Source organism: Myotis davidii, unplaced genomic scaffold, assembly GCF_000327345.1.
Source record: "Myotis davidii unplaced genomic scaffold, ASM32734v1 scaffold227, whole genome shotgun sequence".
Taxonomy (NCBI): domain Eukaryota; kingdom Metazoa; phylum Chordata; class Mammalia; order Chiroptera; family Vespertilionidae; genus Myotis; species Myotis davidii.
The window spans coordinates 1,977,411-1,999,656 of record NW_006298519.1 but is presented as its reverse complement, the minus strand read 5'-3'; the positions used below and the strand labels follow the sequence as shown (position 1 = coordinate 1,999,656).

General features: G+C 37.9%; 1 protein-coding gene across 4 annotated transcripts in view; it reads left to right on the top strand.

The window, feature by feature from the left end:
- Positions 1-22,246, top strand: part of BRWD1 (bromodomain and WD repeat domain containing 1) — a 77,169-nt gene that overhangs the window by 43,256 nt on the left and 11,667 nt on the right. For 3 of the 4 annotated variants that reach the window (XM_006774147.2, XM_015570727.1, XM_015570729.1), the window contains 10 exons: positions 471-532; positions 4,319-4,474; positions 4,701-4,821; positions 6,798-6,923; positions 8,628-8,700; positions 9,626-9,667; positions 11,388-11,534; positions 12,731-12,883; positions 18,096-18,262; positions 21,452-21,678. In XM_006774147.2, the coding sequence (XP_006774210.1) occupies positions 471-532; positions 4,319-4,474; positions 4,701-4,821; positions 6,798-6,923; positions 8,628-8,700; positions 9,626-9,667; positions 11,388-11,534; positions 12,731-12,883; positions 18,096-18,262; positions 21,452-21,678 (1,274 nt within the window). The remainder of the gene's footprint in view (positions 1-470; positions 533-4,318; positions 4,475-4,700; positions 4,822-6,797; positions 6,924-8,627; positions 8,701-9,625; positions 9,668-11,387; positions 11,535-12,730; positions 12,884-18,095; positions 18,263-21,451; positions 21,679-22,246) is intronic. The other variant, XM_015570728.1, reaches the window with a different exon arrangement.

The window sequence follows — 22,246 nt, the reverse complement described above, 5'->3', positions numbered from 1 at the left end:
AACCCTGGTAGTGGAGTCTCCGCTTGCTTTCCTGGGACCTTTTCTGTAGCTTCCTAATATTTTCACCTTGATCCTGACATTGCAGGATCATAGTCCAGGAACACAAATTACGTCATTTCCTTTGTTCAAAAATATCTTTTCTGCCTTTCCATGGGCTGTGGAATAAAGTCCACATTCTGAAGCATCACATACAAGACCTTCACACTGTGTTTGAGTTTTTCTTCACTAACCTGGGACAGGCCACACAAGACTTCTGGTTTTTACCTTGAACCCGCCATCCACTTTTACACTTAATTCTTATCATGTATCCTTCTAAACATTTTTTACTGTTAGTATTTAAACTTACTGCTACGTTGCAGTTAATTTTTACATTTTCTGTCTTCCTGTCTACTCTTGTAATGGATACCTACTTCTTAGCCACATGTTGAATTTAGGAAAGGTTAACCAGACTTTTCTTTTGGTATTAACAGGTGGGACAATACTGAAATTGAAAAGCTTAGCCCATGGGATATGGAACCAATTCCTGATAATGGTATGTAATTGTTAAATAATGAACGTATTTTATCCTTATATTTTTAATTTTGTTACCTTACTAATGCACATAGAGTGAATTGTATCCTTTAAGACATGTTTTCAAATTATTACGGTAACTGTGAACTTTGCTAAAGGAAGTCAACAGAATTATGTGTATCTGGTTCATCATTTCTTATCCTGTGTTTCCAGCTTGATGCTGGCTGTGTCTTAGGGGCCTACTGCCATTCTCATGGAAGCTTAAAGCTCTGCCGCCCTCCTTCCCGTGGCCTCCGTTGCCTTGTCCTCATTCTCCTCTGTTACCCTGGTCTTCCTTCACAGGGAATATCTAACTTGACTCTGTCTTCTGCTTCACCTCAGCTTGTCTGTCTGACTGTGGATGGTCTCTTTCTTTCCTTAGAGAGAGATGCCTGTTGTGAGCCAGCCTCTCCCTTCAGTGCTTGCTGCCCACTGCTTCTACTTCTGTGGGACCTGACACTCAACCCTTAGTTCATTCCCTGCCAGTTCTAGTTTTCTCTTTCCTTTCTCCTTTTAGGTTTGAGTTTATCTCCTGTACCTTTTTTTTTTTTTTTAAATATATTTTATTGATTTTTTACAGAGAGGAAGGGAGAGAGATAGAGAGTTAGAAACATCGACGAGAGAGAAACATCGATCAGCTGCCTCCTGCACACTCGCCACTGGGGATGTGCCCGCAACCCATGTACATGCCCTTGACCGGAATCGAACCTGGGACCTTTCAGTCCGCAGGCCGACGCTCTATCCACTGAGCCAAACCGGTTTCGGCTATCTCCTGTACCTTAAAAGAGCTTTCACTTGGCTTTTGTGAACATTTTATCTACTAGTTATTTCCTTCTTGCAGACTTTTGCTCTGTGTCTCTTGCCTCCTGTTTCTTCACTCTCAAGCTCTCTTTTTTTTTTAAAATATATTTTATTGATTTTTTACAGAGAGGAAGGGAGAGAGATAGAGAGTTAGAAACATCGATGAGAGAGAAACATCGATCAGCCGCCTCCTGCACATCTCCCACTGGGGATGTGCCCGCAACCCAGGTACATGCCCTTGACCGGAATCGAACCTGGGACCTTTCAGTCCGCAGGCCGACGCTCTCTCCATTGAGCCAAACCGGTTTCGGCATCAAGCTCTCTTTTATACTAGAGGCCCGGTGCACAAAATTCATGGATGTGTGTGTGCGTGCACGCACGTGCCTCAGCCAAGTCTGCACCCTCTCCCACCTGGGACCCCTCCAGGGATGTCCGACTGCCCGTTTAGGCCCGATCCCAGTGGGCAGTCAGACACCCCCCTCATAATCCAGGACTGCTGGCTCTCAAATGCTCGCTTGCCTGCCAGCCTGATCAGCCCCTACCCACTCCCCTGCCGTCCTGGTCACCCCTAACTTCCCTCCCCTGCTGGCCTGGGTCCCCCCCAACTGCCCTCCCCTGCCAGCCTGGTCCCCCCACAACTATCCTCCCATGCAGGCCTGGTCTCCCCCAACTGTGCTCCCATGCAGGCCTGGTCCCTCCCAACTGCCCTCCCCTGCAGGCCTGGTCCCCCTCAACTGCCCTCCCCTGCAGACCATCTTGTGGCCACATGGGGGCGGCCATCTTGTGTGTTGGAGTGATGGTCAGTTTGCATATGGGTCATGGCTAATTAGCGTATCTGGGCTAATTAGCATATCTCTTATTATATAGAATTAGTATTTATTCAGTGTAAAAACAAACAAAAAACTTTTGTCCTTTCACCCCCACCACTTTTTGACATGAAATCTTGCTCCACGAGTTTTTCTGTGTCTGCCTTAGGGGCCAACCCCTTTTCTTTGTGTTTACTCTCTCATACGGCTCCATCAACCATTGTCATGGTTTACTTTGGAGATAAGGATTTTTATGGAAATGAGAATTTTTTTTCAAAAAATGTGTTTCTAATAACTACACTCTTGAAAGTCACCAGTGATCTCCCTTTGTTAGATTTTCATTTGAGCATAGTATCTTATAAATAATACGAAGTCATTTTTCAATGTAGAAAGCATGTAATAGATAAGGAAAACCCAGCATTTTTAAAATAATTTTCTTGTTCAAAGTATTACAAATAGTAGTACGTATATCTCCTTTTTTCCCCATTGACCTTCCCCCAAAACCCAGCATTTTTTAAAAATATATTTTATTGATTTTTTTAGAGAGAGTCAGAAACATCGATGAGAGAGAAACATCGATTCAGCTGCCTCCTGCACACTCCCCACTGGGGATGTGCCCACAACCAAGGCACATGCCCTTGACCGGAATCGAACCTGGGACCCTTCAGTCCTCAGGCCAATGCTCCATCCCCTGAGCCAAACCGGCCAGGGCAAAACCCAGCATTTTTTGAGGTCTTACTCTGTTTCAAAGAACTTTGTGCATGTTATTTCATCTAATCCTGCTCTGAGGTTGATGCTCTGTTATTTTACAGATGAAAGAAATAAGGTTCAGAGAGTTTGCAGTAATTTGTTTAAGTCATACATACATCTAGAAAGGGTAGGAGTTAAGATTCTAACTCAAGTCATTCTAACCCAGACTTCAAACAGTGCCCCCCTCCCCCCAAATATGTGTTTATTGATTTATTGAGCCCTAAACCGAGGCATGTGCCCTGATCGGGAATTGAACCGTGACCTCCTGATTCATGGCCAACACTCAGCCACTGAGCCAAATTGTCTGGGCTTTATATTAAATTAAATTAAAACTTTAATTTTTATTGATTTTAGAGAGGAAGGGAAAGGGAGAGAGAGATAGAAACATCAATGGGAGAAAATTATTGATTGGCTGCTTCCTACATACCCCACACTGGGGATCGAGCCCACAACTCGGGCATGTGCCCTGATTGGGAATCAAATCGTGATTTCCTGGTTCGTAGGTTGATGCTTAACCACTGAGGTATGCTGGCTGGGCTTTATTGCACTTTCAAAATATTTTGTTTTGGAATAATTTGAGACTTACAGAATGTCACAACAATAGTACATTGAATTTATGAATACCCAGTTTTCTCAGATGTTAACATCTTAAATAATTTATAGTGCAGCTATCAATCAGGAAGTTATCACTGATATAATTCTAATCCATAGGCCTTCAAATTTAGATCATTGTCCTAATGTCCTTTCACATATGGATTTCATTGCCGTGCCATCTTAATCTCTTTTAGTCTGGGGTCCCTGCGTCTTTTCATTCTTTTTTTTTTTTAATATATTTTATTGATTTTTTACAGAGAAGAAGGGAGATAGAGAGAGCCAGAAACATCGATGAGAGAGAAACACCGATCAGCCGCCTCCCGCACACCCCCCACTGGGGAACACGCCCGCAACCAAGGCACACGCCCCCCCCACCGGAATCCAACCTGGGACCCCTCAGTCCGCAGGCCGACGCTCTATCCACTGAGCCAAACCGGTTTTGGCAGTTTTTTCATTCTTTCATGACCATGACACTTTTTAAGAATACTGGCCAATTATTTTGTAGAATTTCCCTCAGTTGGGGTTTGTCTGCTGTTTTTTTTTGTTTTTGTTTTTTTTCACGATTAAACCCAGGGTTTGCATTTGAGGCAAGAGTGTTAGAGAAATGTGTTTTCCATGCATATATTGGGAGGCACATGATACCAATTTATCCTGTTAACTTTAATCATTTGATTGAAGTGGTGTCTGCCAGTTTTCTCTGTTATTAAGTAACTACTTGTCCTTTGTAATTAGTGTATTCTTTATGGACCTTTGAATTGAATTTAAGTATAGTGTATATTTGTTTTATTCTTTGTGTTCTTTTTTAATGGAATTCATAGTTGATCCACCTGAAGAATTAGGAGCTAGTATTTCTGTTACTTCAGATGAGCTAGAGAAATTGCTCTACAAACCACAAGATGGTGAATGGGGTCAAAAATCGAGGGATGAAGAATGTGAACGAATTATTAGTGGCATAGATCAACTTATGAATCTCGGTAAGTTTTTTTAGTATGAAAAGTTTCATGTTCAGGCTTTTCCACACAAGTATTTAAAAATATCATAATCGTGGTTGTGTTTATTACTACAGTTCCTACTTATTATATGTTGGTTAAGCTTGCAATATTAAATGTAGCTTTAGTATATTTTATGACTTATTTGTGGAGAAATATCACTGAGGGGTTATGAATTTATTAATAAAAACTCTTCTGTCTGCCCTGACAGATATAGCAGCAGCTTTTGCAGGTCCAGTTGATCTGTGTACGTACCCGAAGTACTGTACTGTAGTGGCTTACCCAACTGATCTTTACACTATTCGAATGAGACTTGTTAATCGATTTTACAGGTTAGTAGAAACCTATTTTAAAAATAGTTTGAAAAGATACTTGGCTGAACTAACTAGAGTAAATGAGGTAATGGTAGTTGATCGTGACAGTGGTGGAATGGGGACTAAAATTTTTTGTTTCATTTTCTTTTTTTATTATCGTAATTTCTTGGTCCTGTAAGACATTGTGTTAGGTGCCTGTGTGTAGGTATGATTAGAACCTGGATAAGAAAAATTACCAGATTTCATTCCTTAAGTAGTTTGTCTTTTTTTCTTACAAATTACTCTGTAGTCTCTTTTTTGGAGGGGGGGGAGGGAGGGAGAGAGAGAGAGAGAGAGAGAGAGAGAGAGAGAGAGAGAGAGAAAGAGAGAAACATCAATTTGCATTCCGCTTATTTATGCATTCATTGGTTGCTTCCTGCATGTGCCCTGATGGCCCTGACTGGGGAGCGAACCCTACAGCCTTGATGTATATACAACACTAACCAACTGAGCTACCCGGCAGGGAGAGGTTAAATTTTTTATTTGTATGTTTAACATTCCTATATACCTGTTCCATTTAAAAATAAAATTTAGCCGAAACTGGTTTAGCTCAGTGGATAGAGCGTCGGCCTGCGGACTGAAAGGTCCCAGGTTCGATTCCGGTCAAGGGCATGTACCTGGGTTGCGGGCACATCCCCAGTAGGAGTTGTGCAGGAGGCAGCTGATCGATGTTTCTCTCTCATCGATGTTTCTAACTCTCTATCTCTCTCTCCCTTCCTCTCTGTAAAAAATCAGTAAAATATATTTTAAAAAAATAAAATAAAATTTAATTTAGTTAATAAGTGGACTTTGGCCTTTGAAAGATTAATATCCTAAAGCAATGTGCGTTTTATCTCTGGCTTCTAGAGCACTGATAGCTATAAAATTTCCTATTCTCAATGATATTTTTTTAAAGCAATAGAAGATATCTTATTTTTTATAATTCAACTATTTTGAAAAATTTTATAAGCCTGGCCAGTGTGGCTCAGTGGTTGAGCATCGACCTATGCACCAAGAGGTCACTGGTTCAATTCCAGGTCAGGGTTGCAGGCTCGATCCACGTTAGGGGGTGTGCAGGAAGCAACCGATCAAGGATCCTATCTCACCCTCTCCCTTCCTCTCTCTAAGAATCAATAAAAACATTAAAAAAAAATAAAAACTGATTTCTTTTTAAAAAAATATATTTTATTGATTTTTTACAGAGAGGAAGTGAGAGATATAGAAAGTTAGAAACATCGATGAGAGAGAAACATCGATCAGCTGCCTCCTGCACAACTCCTACTGGGGATGTGCCCGCAACCCAGGTACATGCCCTTGACCGGAATCGAACCTGGAACCTTTCAGTCTGCAAGCCGACGCTCTACCCACTGAGCCAAACCGGTTTCGGCAAAAACTGATTTCTTGAGTTCACGTTGTTGATATAATTTAGCTCTGTAGTCAAACATGGAAATGTGCATTTGATCAGAAATCCCTTTATTACTTTACAGTAAGATTGACTCTTAGGATTGATGATGTTGAACACATTTTCTTTATTGAGTCTCAACAGCTTCAAATGTACCCATAGGCATTGTGAAAAGGGAGGATTGTTCTGTTGTTTTTCTGGATGTGATTAACTGATCTGATAAGATTTTTTTGTCCTTAAATGTATCTGCGCAGTTCATCTTCCAGTATAATTGCTATGACTGTGATCAAGTTGACAGCATGAGAAGGTTATTCATTGTTACTTTGCACTTTAAAAAAATTTTTTTGTTGTTGTTTTTGTTTTCAGAGAGGAAGAGAGAGGGGGAGAGAGAGAGATAGAAACATCAATGATGAGAGAGAATCTTCGGATCGGCTGCCTCCCACATGCCCCCACCGGGGATCGAGTTGTACTTTCGTTTTAATTAATATATCATGCTGGGTTAACATGCTGGGTGTTTTTACTTGGTTTCTGTCTTTTTATTTTCTAAACCATAAATTGCCTTTTTATTTTGAAGGAGGCTATCTGCATTGGTTTGGGAAGTCAGATATATAGAGCACAATGCCAGAACATTTAATGAACCTGAGAGTGTAATTGCAAGATCAGCTAAGAAGATAACTGACCAGCTTCTAAAATTTATCAAGTAAGTGACTTCATGTTATAGATGTGGAAGAGTGAGTGACTTTGCATATTGTGTTCTTGCAGCGATCTAGTGCTTAATTTTTGCTCTCTGAATTTGATAACTTTTTAATGTGTTACTTTAAATGACATTTCTTTACATACTTACTGTGATTGTAATGTCTGTACAGGAATGAGAAATTAATCCAAATTTTTCTACTTTTTAACATTTTGAAATAATTTAAACTATAGACATTTGCCACTTACATGTATCTGTTTCCACTCGGGTAACATTTTGTTACATATCTGTGATGTCCTGATGAAATGCTAAGGAACTAGTCTTGGTACAGTGCTATTGACTATAGCTGTAACACTTTATTGGTTTTTGTTTTTTTAAAATATATTTTTATTGATTTCAGAGAGGAAGGGAGAGGGAGAGAGAGATAGAAAAATTAATGATGAGAGATAATCATTGATCGGCTGCCTCCGGAAGGCCCCCTACTGGGGATCGAGCCTGCAACCCAGGCATGTGTCCCTGAAAGGACTCGAACCCAGGACCCTTGAGTCCACAGACTGATGCTTTATCCACTCAGCCAAACCGGCTAGGGCATTAATTGGATTTTTAGTTTTTATATCAATGTCCTTTTTTTGTATCAGGATCCTATCCAGAATCCCCATCATGCTCACTGTTTTCAATTTCTACATTTTCTTTAACCTGTTCCGCAGTCTTGCCTTTCTTTCGTGACCTTGTCATTTTTTATAAGTGTTAGACAATTACTTTGTCACTGGTACTTAATTTGGGTTTGTATGATATTTCCTCATGATTAGATTTGAGTTTTAATCTTTGGATTAAATCTGTGTCCTGTGAGAGTGTTTGTACATGCATGGATATTACACATAATTTCCTGCATTGGGAATCAGAATTGGAATAGTGCAATGAAAACTGACCTGTAAATCAGGATCCAAGGTCTAGCTTAATATCTTCTAGTGAATATTCTGTGTGACTTTGGACAAATTATTCAGCTTGTATCCTTTAAAATTAGTGAGTTTTGCTATATGATCTTATATGCCTTTTCCCCATAGCTATAAAAAAATTCTGTAGAAGAATACTGTATTAAAGAAGATAATTTATAAGTTATGCCATCATTTTCAATATGTAGCAACAAGTTGCAGTCTATGTCACTTTTCTGGGTTAAATCTTTCCTATGTTTGGGGGACTTGGACTTATTACCTCTTTCCCAGAACATATTCTTTCTTTCTTCAGGAAGATCACATATCATTTTCATCTCCTTTATGCCTGGATATCACTGCTTTAGGGTTTGTTCTGTTTTTATAGTGAGGTTAAGATATAATTTGCTTTAAGTTCTACTTCCTTTCTTTCTTCTATTCTCTTTTATCTCAAACTATTTTCCTGGTACTCATCCTATGATTATTACTTGTGATGATACTTAGAAAAATTTCTCCATGTATTCATTAACTGAGGGCATATATTTGTTATTTCTGGATTATCAGCTAAATTTTCGTGTATATTTAACTGAAAAAAACCCCTTACTTTTCATATTGCAAGATAGTTGTTTCCACAGAGGGTAGAGTTAAAAACCTGATATTTCTCTAGTTGAAATTAGGTATGCATAGTTGAGCAACTGTTTTATTTAACCTGTAGTTTGAATCTTTGGCAACAATAACGACATCTGCATACAATTAAAAAAATGAAAAATTGTTTTTTTAGGAATCAAGACTGTACAGATATCTCAGAACTTTCTAACACTTCTGAAAATGATGAGCAAAATGCCAAGGCTTTGGTATGAAGTTTGTCAATTTTACAATGATTTTTGTTAATTTCAAATGGTAACTTAAAAGAATGAGTGAAGTACAAAATGTTGATTAAGTATATCAATTCTTGCTATATTCCAAATTACTATGAAAATAGGGCACTTGATAAAAACATTTTTAATTATCTAGATAGTGACATAATCTGTTTTATCCAATTATTGATTATCAATATACCAAACAAAATATGTTAAAGTGAACAACTTAGGCTTGGAATATGTTCTCTTTCCAAATTTTCACTAGAGAAAGGTACATTAAGGAAGTACCTTGGAAATTATTTTTTGTAAAACCCATATCTGAGCATGGATTTAATTGCAATTGAGAATTCACAAGCTTTACCTGCTCATGTACCCTAGAGTCCTTCCTTGGGATGGTTTTGAAGTGTCAGTGAGGCAAGTAGCAATGATGCTGCCCTTTTTGAGAATCAGGCTGTTGGATTTGTTTACAGGGAAGATAGTCTTTAAAAACAATATGGCGTAAAAAACCCCACCAACATAGCTTAATTTCTGCACAAACTTTAGTTCACTGATTCGCATGCTATTTATATTGGATTAAAAATGGGTATAGATTTAGGGAATAAGAAACTGTGGAGAGTACAAATGTGCAGGAATTGTAGGAGACTGTTACTGGGATTTCTGCATAGAAATAAAACACAAATTTAAAGCTGCCTTTTATAGCTATGTTTTGGAATTAATGCATGTTCTTAGGGATTGTATAGGGTATTAAGAATAGTTGGTTTGTTAGACTCTGCGTACAACAAAGATTATCCAATATAGTCTGTCTTTTGAGATTTTGTTAACAAGTTATAATCTTATCTTTCATATACTTTTTAAATTAAAATTATCGCAATTTTAATGAGAATGTTAACACTTAAGGTGCTCTGATTTCTATTTCTAGGATGATAGTGATCTTCCTAAAACATCTTCTGGAAGAAGAAGAGTAAGTTAACCTGCCTGATTAATCTTTGTTGTTTACTTATTCTTTGTTTAAAATCAACCTAAGGTCTTAGGTGTTGTCTTTGAAAAGTTACATTGATATAGTTATGGAATATTTTGTAAGAGAAAGGGGAGTAATCACTGGAAGCTGGATAGTTAGGTAAGGTTTAATGGAAGACTTGGGATTTTAACTATTTTCTCAGAATGAGATGGAGTTCAAACAATAAAAAAGTAGGGGATATTACAATCCAAACCGAAAAAGTCGGGAAGTGTGGGATGTTAGTGGGCTGCTGAGAGCACCGGCCTGACTGGTGTAGAGGGTAAATGCTGGAATAAGCAAAGTGGCTATGTCTGGCTGTTACTTTGGGAGCCAATAATGGTGATATTGAAAACCAAGGTTTTCATTTAAAGTAGAGAATAAACTGCACAGTCAAAATTGACAAATATATTTTGAGGGATAAGAAGATAGGTGGTAAAGGAAATGAGTTAGGAGTTTATTGCAAGAATCTGAGAGTAAAGGATGGGAATCTAGTCAAGGATGGTGTTTGCTTGGAATGGGAAGGAAGGGAAGAAGATGAGACATTTGAAGGGAAAAATTAACTAGCATTTGGTAACTGAACCTTTTTTTAAAAAATGAGGATTAGTTGGGGGATGTATGGAAATAAGTTTTGGATATTGGGTAGTTAGAATTGTAGTGTCACCAGCAGAACTCTTGAAGTTTTAATGTAATATGTTAATTAAAAGTCAAGGTTACTAATCTGGGAATGCTCAAAAATGTTAACATTTTAAATTTCATCCAAATGCTGCCTAAACTTTAAGCTTTTAATAAAAGTTTTCATAATATGCTTGCCCCAGATAACATGGAAAAGTTAGACTTGAATTTCCATCATCTGATTTGTCATTTTCATACAATTTTTCCAAGTGTTTAGTACCTGTTTAGAATTTGTTTGCTATGCCTGCTCTAGCAAATTACAAATCTGGTGGCTTAAACAACAAAAATGTTATGTTACATTCCGTAAATTAGAAGTTTGACATGGTCTCACTGGGCTACAATCAGGGTGTTGGCATGGCTGTGTTCCTTCTGGGAACTCGAGGGTAGAATTCGTGTCCTCACATTTTCCACCTTCTAGAGCAGGGGTGGGCAAACTTTTTGACTCGAGGGCCACAATGGGTTCTTAAACTGCACCGGAGGGCCAGAACAAAAGCATGGATGGAGCAAACGGGTCGAATCCGGCCCATGGGCCGTAGTTTGCCCACGGCTGTTCTAGAGGCTCATGGCCACCTTCAGGTGAGCAGTGTAACATCTTACAGTCTGACTCTGACCCTCTGCCTCCACTTGTAAGGACCCTTGTGACTACATTGGGCACAGCCAGATAATCTGGAACAGTCTCCCCATCTCAAGAGCATGCCTTTAGTCACAGCTGCCATGTAAAGTGACATAGTCCCTGGTTCTTGGCATTAGGATGCAGATATCTTTGAGTCATTATTCTGATTCTGCCTCCCACTATCCAATGTGATATTTTAAATTCTGTGAAAACATTTTCTAGATGTGGGAGATCAGTGCTGGATTGAAAAATGTTTCTAGAGTAACCTGTTTCTAGATGTGACATTGGATTTTTACAGAAAAGTAGATTTTTTCCAAGTAGATAGAAAGTCAAATACGATATTATAGTGTCATTTTCCCAACACTGAAAATACTTTCGATATTGTGAATATATTTTTAGGGCCATGAGTGGAAAAAAAGGAGCAGCAAAGCCACCAGCTATGTTGAAAGCAACTGGAAGAAACAGTGTAAGGAACTAGTGAACTTAATTTTTCAATGTGAAGATTCTGAACCATTTAGACAACCTGTTGATTTGGTTGAATATCCAGTAAGTTGCCATTTTTTTGAATGTTTGGGGCTTTTTAAAGTTTGTTAGAGGAGATCGATGTAGAGGTATTTAAATTAAACTTTTAAAGAGTAAGATGTCTAGTTTCATGTTAGCTTTTTCTCTTACCATTAAGACAGTTACCTAATAATGGGAGAATTCTACATGGTACCTATTATCTAAGAAGTCCCAGCGCCAGGAAAACTGTAAATAGTGTAAAAAGTGTCTGTTTTCACTCTAGTAATAAAGGAATGGAAAATGACCTTAAAAAAAAAAAGTCAGAAAGTAAAGCACAAACTTACTGTAAAAGCTTGGAAATGACAAAAGATGTAAAGAAGGAAATAAAAACCAGTCCATGTCTGGCTTTCCCTTTCCTGACCCCTCTTCTCCCCCACACTCGCACCAGGCGTATTACCTTTGCCTTTCCCTCTCCTAAGCTTCAAGGGTCCTTCTTCATCTGAAACTGGTTTTGTGAGCCTGTGCAGTTCAGCTGGCTTACTTTTGCTAGCTTTGTAACTTTCTAAATAAACTTTCTCTTACAATTTGAAAAAAACACAAATAAAAATACCAGTCTGTGTCCTGCTACCAAGTATACTTGGTTATTTCTTACCTTGTCTTTATGTCTGGGTTGTGTTTTTTAAAAAGTTATTAATGATTCTTAAGCTCCTTCTAATTTTTTTCTCTTCTATAATCCTATATAATAAAAGGGTAATATGCAAATTGACCAAACAGCAGTACGAGCGGTCGATATGATGTGCACTGACCACCAGGGGGCAGATGCTCAATGCAGGAGCAGCCCCCTGGTGTTCAGTGTGCTCCCACAGTGGGAGTGCCACTCAGCCAGAAGCCCTGAGCTGGACTCACAGCTAGTGAGCGCAGCGGCGGTGGTGGGAGCCTCTCCCGCCACCACTGCAGCACTACGGATGTTTGACTGCCAGCTTAGGCCCCATCTCCATGGAGAGTGGGCCTAAGCCATCAGTCAGACATCCCTTGAGGGCTCCTGGACTGCGAGAGGGCACAGGCTGGGCTGAGGGACCCCCCCCCGCCCCACACAAAACACTTCATGCACTAGGCCTCTAGTCCTATATAATAAAAGCTTAGGTGGCATTACAAGTTACCCACCACAAGATGGCTGCATGCACAGCAGAAGCAGGGCCAGGAATGAAAATTTTGAACTAATTATTGTTTTTAAAACCTAGGACTATCGAGATATTATAGATACTCCAATGGATTTTGGAACAGTAAGGGAGACTTTAGAAGCGGAAAATTATGACAGCCCATTGGAATTTTGCAAAGACATCCGGTTGATATTTAGCAATGCAAAAGCATATACACCAAACAAAAGATCAAAGGTAATTTAAAGTGGTTTATAAGAAGAGAAGAGTGTGATCTGTTATAGATGATAATTTTCTGCTGGCTGGGAGAGGTTGGAACATTAAAGATAAGTGAGTAGAGCAAGACTACTGTTGAGAATAGAGCTTCTGCCACTGCCCAAGTAGCTGCTCTTGCTACCTCACCACAATTAATGTTATCTTCCTGCAGTTTATGAATGGATTGGTGGGAGTGAGGGCCTCAGTAAAAATAAACAAACTTAAATTTGATATGTAGAAGGAGAAAAATCTATATTTTCATGCAGATGGGAATCTTGAAAAGTGGGTTGAAAATTTATTGATAGAGCTGGAAGAATATTAAAAGTAAGAAAATAAAAATCTGAATGTGGGGGTAGGACTACTGTAAACTAATATTTTGGATCTGAAGAAGAAACACATGAGTGATCTGATTATTTAAGAATACAAGTATGGAGTACATTTCTAAATCTTTGTTAAAAAGTTTTTCATTGGATAACTTTCAAAACTTGTTGAAACATAATAACACAAAAGAACCCACCTGCTGTCAGGGAATTTTTATAAACATCACAAAACCTATGTGGCCAAGGTTCTGGGTAATTCAAAACAAAACACCACAGCAACAATTTGAGGAGATTTATACCCCTTTCTCTGTCTATCATCAGTGACTCTCACTGCTAATTAATCATTTTGTCTTAATTTCACTTTCTCCTCATTATTATCAGATTCCTTCCACATTATTAATTCTCGTCTCAGCATTCAATTTCCAAATTGCTTATTGGATCAGTTTAACATTTAAGTCTAAAATTTTTCATGCTTCTGTTATTGTCAAAGTCACTATTGTGAGACTGTTTCTTTCCAGAAAGGAAATACATTTCATTTACCCCCTCGCCCCCCTTTTTAAATATATTTTTATTGATTTCAGGGAGGAAGCGGGGGCGGGGGGCGGGAGAGAAACAGCAGTGATGACAGAGAATCACTGATTGCCTTCTACACTCCCCACTCTGGGGATCAAGCCCTCAACCTGGGCATGTGCCCTTGACCAGAATTGAACCTGGGACCGACGCTTCAGTCCTCAGGCCGATGCTCTATCCACTGAATCAAAGTGGCTAGGACATCTCCCTTCTCTTTTTAAAAGAACATATATTTTTATTGATTTCAGAGAGGAAGGGAGAGGGAGAGAGATAGAAACAATGATGAGAGAGAATCATTGATTGGCTGCCTCCTGCACACCCCACACTAGGGATTGAGCCCACAACCCGAGCATGTGCCCCGACCTGGACTTGAACTATGACTTCCTGGTTTATAGGTCAACAATCAACCTACTGAGCCACGCTGACCAGGCTTCCTCTTTTGTTTTAAATATATGTTTGAGGATTCATACCATACAACTCACTGTTAAAAGTGTATAATTTAATGGTTTCTGATATACTCCATTATCAGGTTTTCAAAATTGTGGTTAAACCTATATAACATAAAACTTACAATTTTAACCATTTTAAGTGCATTTCAGTGGCATTAATTATATTCACAATATTGTTTAACTGTCACTGCTGTCTACTTCCAAAACTCTTTCATAACTCCGAACAGAAACTCTGTAACCTTTAAGCAATTAATTTCACATTCTCCCTTGTCTCAGCCTTGGTAGTTTCTAATCTACTTTCTATCTTTTAGAATCTGCCTATTCTAGATATTTCATGTAAGTTGAATAATACAATTTGTCCTTTTGTGTCTAACTTATTTCACTTTTCATAATGTCTTAAAGGTTCATTCAAGTTGTAATATGAGAACTTTCTTTTTATGGCTGAATAATTATCCATTGTATGGGTTGGGTATATGATATTTTGTTTATTCATTTATCTCTTGATGGACACTTGAGTTATGTCTATTTTTTGGCAATTGTGATTAATGCTGCAGTGAATATTGCAATACAAGTATCTGTAAGAGTTCTTGCTATTTCCTTGGATATATAAGAGTGGAATTGCTGGTTCCTAGGGTAATTGTATGTTTAGCTTTTCTAGGAACCACCAAACTATTCCATGATGGCTGCATGATTTTATATTCCCTCAGCAAAGTATGAGGATTCTAATTTCTCCATATCCTTGCCAGTGTATTTTCTTAAATTGTAGCCATCCTAGTGACTGTGAAGTATTACTCTTGTGGTTTTGATTTGCATTTCTCTTATTACTTATAACAAATTGCACCTGAGATTTATTTTAATCAGGTATGGTAGGACAGGCAGATCTGGAGATGACTGCCATGAAGGAAGAAGTTTATACTAACAGATTCTTAGAAATGGGGCACACCTCACCATGCAGGGCCCCATGGGGATGCACCAGCTTTGGTCAGTAGGCAGGGGCCGGGAAAGGGAAGATTATAGCACAGAGCCTGTAGTTTGAGGTTTTCGCAGGACGCAAAGCTGGGTGCAAAGTAAAGTTTAGGATTGGCTAGCTTGAATATTTCCCATAGCTTTGGCCTATAGGGGTGGTCTCTAGGTGTCTGGTTCCTGGTGTGATTTAGCATGGGGGGAATGGAATATTGGCTTGATATATGAGAGTTTTATCAAGAGGATAGAGGTATGAACTCTGGATTGTTTTGTGTATCAGGTATGTTTGAGAAACATTAATGAGAGAGAAACATCGATCAGCTTCCTCCTGCACATCCCCCACTGGGGAAATGCCTGCAACCCAAGTACATGCCCTTGACCAGAATCGAACCTGGGACCTTTCAGTCCGCAGGCCGACGCTCTATCCACTGAGTCAAACCGGTTTTGGCCATGTTTGTTTTTAAGAGTTCTTTGCTATCGAGGAATTAGCTAGCCATGGGAGGGGCAATCTCTCCAGGATCAAGTTTCCTAATGCCAGAGCATCAAGAATGCAGAATATAGTCAATACACTAATGTTGAGCATCTCTTCACGTGCGTACGGTTATTGGCCACTCTATATCTTCTGTGGAGAAATACCTATTCAAGTGCTTTACCTGTTTTCTAATTGGATATTTTTGTTGTTGAATTGTAGGAATTTGTTCATATATTCTGGATATTAATCTTTGTCAAATGTTTTCCAGATATTTTCTCTCATTCTGTAGTTTGTCCTTTCACTTGTTCACAATATCCTTCGATGTATAAAAGTTTTCATTTGGTGAGGTCCCGTCTACCTTTTGTGTGCGTGTGTGTTTTGTGTTTTTGGTTTTATGTCTAAGAATCCATTGCCAAATCCATTGTTAAATGTTCACCCTATGTGTTCTTCTACGAGTTTTGTGGTGTAGCTCTTATATTAAAGTTGATCCCTATTGAGTTAATATTTGTATATGGTGTGAGGGGGAAATACATTTGTCCCAGCACCATCTATTGGAGAGACTATTCTTTTCCCATCGAAGGCATTCAGATTGGCACCATTTTTGAAAATCAGTTGGCCATAGATATATAGGTTTATTTTCACACTCAATTCTATTCCAGTATATGTATGTGTTTGTGTGTCCATCTATCTATACATCAGGACCACAATGTTTTGTTTACTGTAGCTTCATAGTAAGTTTTGAAATCAGGAAGTGTGAGTCCTCCCACTATTTTCTTTTTCAAGATTCAGCTACTCAGGGTCCCTGGCAATTCTTTGTGAGCTTGAGGAATAGCTTTTGCCATTTCAAAAAAGTCCTTTGAATTTTTTATAGAGATTGCATTGAATGTATAGATTGCTTTGTGCAGTATTGACATCTTAACACTGTTAAGTCTTCCTATTTCTTAACAGGGGATGTTTTTCCATTTATTTAGGTCTAATTTCTTCCAGTAGTGTTTGTAATTTTCAGTGACAAGTCCTACCACCTCCTTGGTTAAGTTTATTCCCAGTTTATTGTTTTAGATGGTATTTGAAATTCAGTTGCTTTCTTAATTTCTTTTTCTGATTGTTCATTGTTGGTGTATTAGAAACACAACTAATTCTTGTATGTGGTTATTGTACCCTATAATTTTGCGGATTTCATTTATTAGTACTAACAACTGGAATCTTTGAGTGTTATTATATATAGAATCATGTCATCTGTAAGCTGAGATAGTTTTACTTCTACCATTCCAATTTGAATGATAATTTTATTTTCTTGTCTAATTGCTCTCACTAGAACTTAAAGCACATTGTTGAATAGGAGGGGTGAAAGCAGACATCTTTGTCTTATTCCTGATCTCAAGGAAAGATTTTTAGTCTTTCACCATTGTATATGATGCTAACGGGTTTTTTATGTATGCCATTCTTCATATTGAAGAGCTGATAATTTTAGCACCCACTTTTGTTAAATAATGTTTATTTTCAATTCAAGTGTATTACTGAATTTTACATAAAAGCCAATGAGAAAACATGAAAATGGTGATAAGATAATCAGAGGTTTCAAACAATATGATTGTTAAAATTGGTGACTTATACTAGACTTCAGGTTTCAATGAAAAGAATAAGTTTAACATATGCATAATACTGAAAATAACTGTTAAAGATCATTAAAAATCAGATCAGGGATTGCAAATTTCACATATATTTTACAGATATATTTATATGGTAGATATATGAAGCATTTTTAAAGCTTCTCTAGTATGAATCACTCATGCATCAGTGACTCATAATTAGCTCTGGAACATTAGACTTGTGCACTTATTCTCAGGAATGATTGGGACGAATAAAGAGTACTTCCTGTAAATACATAGCTGTACCAAATGTTGCTTATAGTAGTACTTAACATCACATTGCTGTTCTTTCCAAGATTTGATGTTATTTAATTATAAAAATAGTTAAAACACAATCTTTCGTTTGTAGTAAAATTTTAGGCCATATTTTCCTCTTTCTGCCAGATGCAAGGTATTCTTTGTCTGTAATTCAGATTTGGATCTAAGTGTCATCAAAGGCATTCAGATTTCAAGTAGAGACTGGTGAGAAGTTCCCTTGCCTCAAAGAGACACTGCTTTTTTGCTGCCTCAGTAGCAATTTGAAAACCAGCAAACTTCCCATCTAACTTTTGGAAAAGGTTACATGTAGGTTTGTACATGTAGATGGGAAAATTGCAGACTCTTGTAGAAGTCATTGAAGGGAAGGGGTGGGAAATAGATAAAGTCAGTAAGAGCCATTACCTGTAACACTAATATAAAAGATTACAAGTAGCCTCAATGAGTACATTCTCATTTAGAAAAATACTTTTAAAGTTATTTTGTGGTTATAGTTTTGCTTTTATATTCTTACAGATTTACAGTATGACCTTGAGGTTGTCTGCCTTATTTGAAGAAAAAATGAAGAAAATCTCCTCTGATTTTAAAATTGGTCAAAAATTCAATGAAAAACTTCGAAGAAGCCAGAGATTCAGGAGACAGCAAAATTGTAACCGTTTCAATCAGGCTAACAAAAGTACCAGGTAAATTGGTTATTGCCAGCTTTCTATGCAACTTTGTAAAATTTCAGGTCGTGATAATGTCTTTGATTTTATTATGGAAACGATTCTTAATCATTTTAGACAACATTTAGAAAAGAATAGTCCCTTTTTGGCTTGATAACATTCTGTTCATTGATTTGCAATTATGTAAGTTTTTAAAGCATTTAATGAAAATCATCAATTGTAAAAGAATTTTATAAAGTGTTATTTATTTATCTTACTGCTTTGAGAGAGAAACATTGATGGGTTGCCTCCTGTATTCCCTGACCAGGGATTGAACCTGCAACCTAGGTATGTGCCCTGACCAGGAATTGAACCTGCCACCTTTTGGTGCATGGGATGATGCTCCAACCAACTGAGCCACCCCGGCCAGGGCATAAAGGGTTATTTAAGGTACCATTTATATTTTTCATAATGAACTTTTTGTTCTTAATGCAGAGAGTAAAGTGATTATTGTATATGGACTTTGAGCATTTGATATTTATGAGAAAACATCTATTAGGTATAACATACCATATTTCTTACTGAGAATTAGTTGTAAAGAAGAATTATAAAATGCAGGGTTTATTCTCTTCATACTTTAATATTTATATTCTGTCTTTGATGATGTAGCTTACTTTGATATAAAATTTACATGTATTTTGGAGTGTTGGAATGTGCAAATTGATGTTGTTTAGTTTGTTTTCATATATGGTTTGAATGTGTACTCTACCCTTAATGGGTTTCTTCATGGTTGTTCTGGGGATTACACTATGCATTTCAATTCAAAACAATCTACTTTCGTGTTTTGGTTTTTTTTAAATCTACTTTTGTTTAATACTATTTAATTCTCAAAGATAAAAGAATTTTGTTGTAGATTAGCTCTCTGCAGTTATTTGTGCTGTTGTCCTATAGCTTACATCTTTGTATGTTATTTGCAGTTGGCTATTAAATCAGACCGGGAGTCAAACTGGTGACTTCCTGGTTCATGGGTTGACACTCAACCACTGAGCCACACTGGCCAGGCTCTTTAGCCTTTTTTAATCTGGAATTTACTTGTAACCTTTGTCTTCTTGATAGACATTTTTAAGACTACAGGCCATTTGTTTTATAGAACGACCCCCAGTTTGGATTTGTTTATTGTATGAGTTTTTATTGTTATTAAAATTTTTTACTTTTTTTTTTAAGAGAGAGAGAAACATTGATGTGAAAGCAAAGCATTGATCTGCTGCCTCTTGCATGCCCCCCACGGGGATCTGGTTCCAAAGCCTGAGCATGTGCCCTGACCGGGAATTAAACCAGCAGCCACTTTTTGGTGCCGGGGATGATGCCCAACCAACTCAGCCGCACTAGCCAGGGCTTGCCTATTTTTAAAAACTCTGCTTTCTCTTGGAACCGAGAAAGAGTCTTAACAGCTCAAAAGAACATAGGATAAGAAAGGAAAGCTTTTTCTCTTGAGGTACTACTCATTTGTGTTTGTTAAAAATTATATATTTATGATAAGTATAAGCATGTAATGATTTTTTTTTGTATTCACTGGTCTGCCTCCAGTTGTTATTAATGGAAGTTAAAATCTGTCTTGACATAAAGCTTGAATTTTCTTGATTATGATGATATAAACAATTACTGCTTTAATGAATTGTGGTTATCTTTTAGCTCAAATGCTTTAGATATTCCTAAAAAGCCCTTATCTTTCTGTTTGAAAGGAAAAGAGGATTATCTCAACATGAGTATTACCCAGATATATAATGTAAATCCAAAGATGTATTGTTTTAAACTTCTACTGTTTCCCCCCATAATCCACGGCTCAGGAGCCAAACATGGTGAATTAGAACTTAGATGTAAACAGTGTGGTCTTAGAAAAAAAATTAGCTTATCCAGCTCTAGCCAGCGTTGCTCAGTGTTTAGAGTGTCAGCCCACAGACCAAAGGGTCGTGGGTTCAATTCCTGGTCAAGGCCACATACCTGTGTTGCAGGTTTGATCCCTGGCCCTAGTTGGGGCATGTTCGAGGAGGCAACCAATCGATGTCTCTCTCACATTGGTGTTTCATTCTCTTTCTCTCTTTGTCTCTCTCTCTCTCCCTCTCCCCTGACCCCCTTCTCCCCTCTCCCTTCTCTAAAAATCAATGGGAACATGTATCCTCAGGTGAGGATTAACAAAATTAATTTGTTCTGATCTCTTTTTTGCCTCTGTTCTTTTTTTTAAATTAAATATATTTTTATTGATTTCAGAGGGGGGGGGGAGAGAGAGAGAGAGAGAAAGAAAGAGAATATGAACATCAGTGATGAGAGAAAATCTCTGATTGGCTGCCTCCTGAACGTCTCACACTGGGGGGATCGAGCTTGCAACCCAGGTATGTGCCCTGACTGGAAATCAAACTGTGACCTCCTGGTTCATAGGTCCCCACGCTCAACCATTAATAGAGAGTTAGAAACATCGAAGAGAGAAACATCGATCAGCTGCCTCCTGCACACCTCCTACTGGGGATGTGCCGGCAACCAAGGTACATGCCCTTGACCGGAATCGAACCTGGTACCTTTCAGTCCACAGGCCGACGCTCTATCCACTGAGCCAAACCGGTTACGGCCTCTTTTTTTTAAAAATAGAATTTATTAGGGTGACATTGGTTCATAAAATTATATAGGTTTCAGGGGTACAGGTCAATAATGCATCATATGTATATTGTATTGTGTATTCACCACTCCAAGTCAAGCCTTCTTCCATCACCATTGATTCCTCTTTTACCCTCTCTTACTTCCCCCACCCTCCTTTTTTCTTTTCTGTTCAGGTTTGGTTGATGTCTTCTCTAAATTTTATACTATGTTTAGAAACATAAATAGGAAACGAGAGAGAAAGTTGGGTCATATTGAGACTCAGATTTATAATGTGAAAAATGCTTATATTACATAAATGTTGGTTCTCCCTAAGCATTTAATCCCAAGAACCATATTCAGTGTGATTTTCTGTTAACTGTTACTTGGATCATTTGTTCATTACTCCAATTTGTGATAAAACAATATCAAATTTAAAGTAAGAATATTAATAGTAATCCATGACAGAAAAAGATGTTAATAACGGATATTTTAATATTTTGATCTAAAATTATTATCAGATTAAAGTAATAATATACTTTTATTTAGGTGTTTTCTGTTTTGTTAAATACAGCTTCTTTTGTTCATATCTCTGACCAGAAATACCAAGCAGAAGTGTTTAAAATCTCAGATAAGAGTAATTCCTGAGTTGGTAGGTTCTCCTACTCAGTCTACCTCAAGCCAGGCAGCTTATTCTGCAAGCCACAAGACACGTGCTAGTGTCTCTTCAGGTGTTTCTTCTGAGGACTCTTCAGATGCAGCAGGATCATCAGAAAGAATGAGAAGAAGTAGACCTGTCACTCTAACAAATGGTTCTACATTATCTGGTGAGAATTAGAAGGTTATGTTATTCAACTGCTGAGCGCTCAGGTGTATAATACTGCTAGTTTCATAATAGAAGGGAGTAGAAAGGGGGGCTAATTAAGTTTTTAAATGGAAGTTTGTTTATTAAGTATATACACTTTATTTTCTGAATGCAAAGCAGGAGTAATATGCTACTTCCAGAAATAAGAGAACAAACGATTCAAAATGCTGATTATGTACTTTTTTTTAAAATGTTTTTTTCTTTTTTTTTCTATATTTCTTTATTGATTTCAGAGAGAAGGAAGAGGGAGAGAGATAGAAACATCAATGATGAGAAAGAATCATTGATCGGCTGCCTCCTGCACACCCCTACTGGGGATCAAGCCCACAACCCAGGCTGGAATGTGCCCTTGGCTGGAATCGAACCTGGGACCCTTCAGTCCACAGGCCAGCGCTCTATACACTGAGCCAAACTGGCTAGAGCTGATTATGTACCTTTTAATACCAATTTTATCAGCTGTTTTTATTTTATTTTAATTAAATCTTTATTGTTCAGATTATTACAGTTGTTCCTCTTCCCCCCCCCCCCCC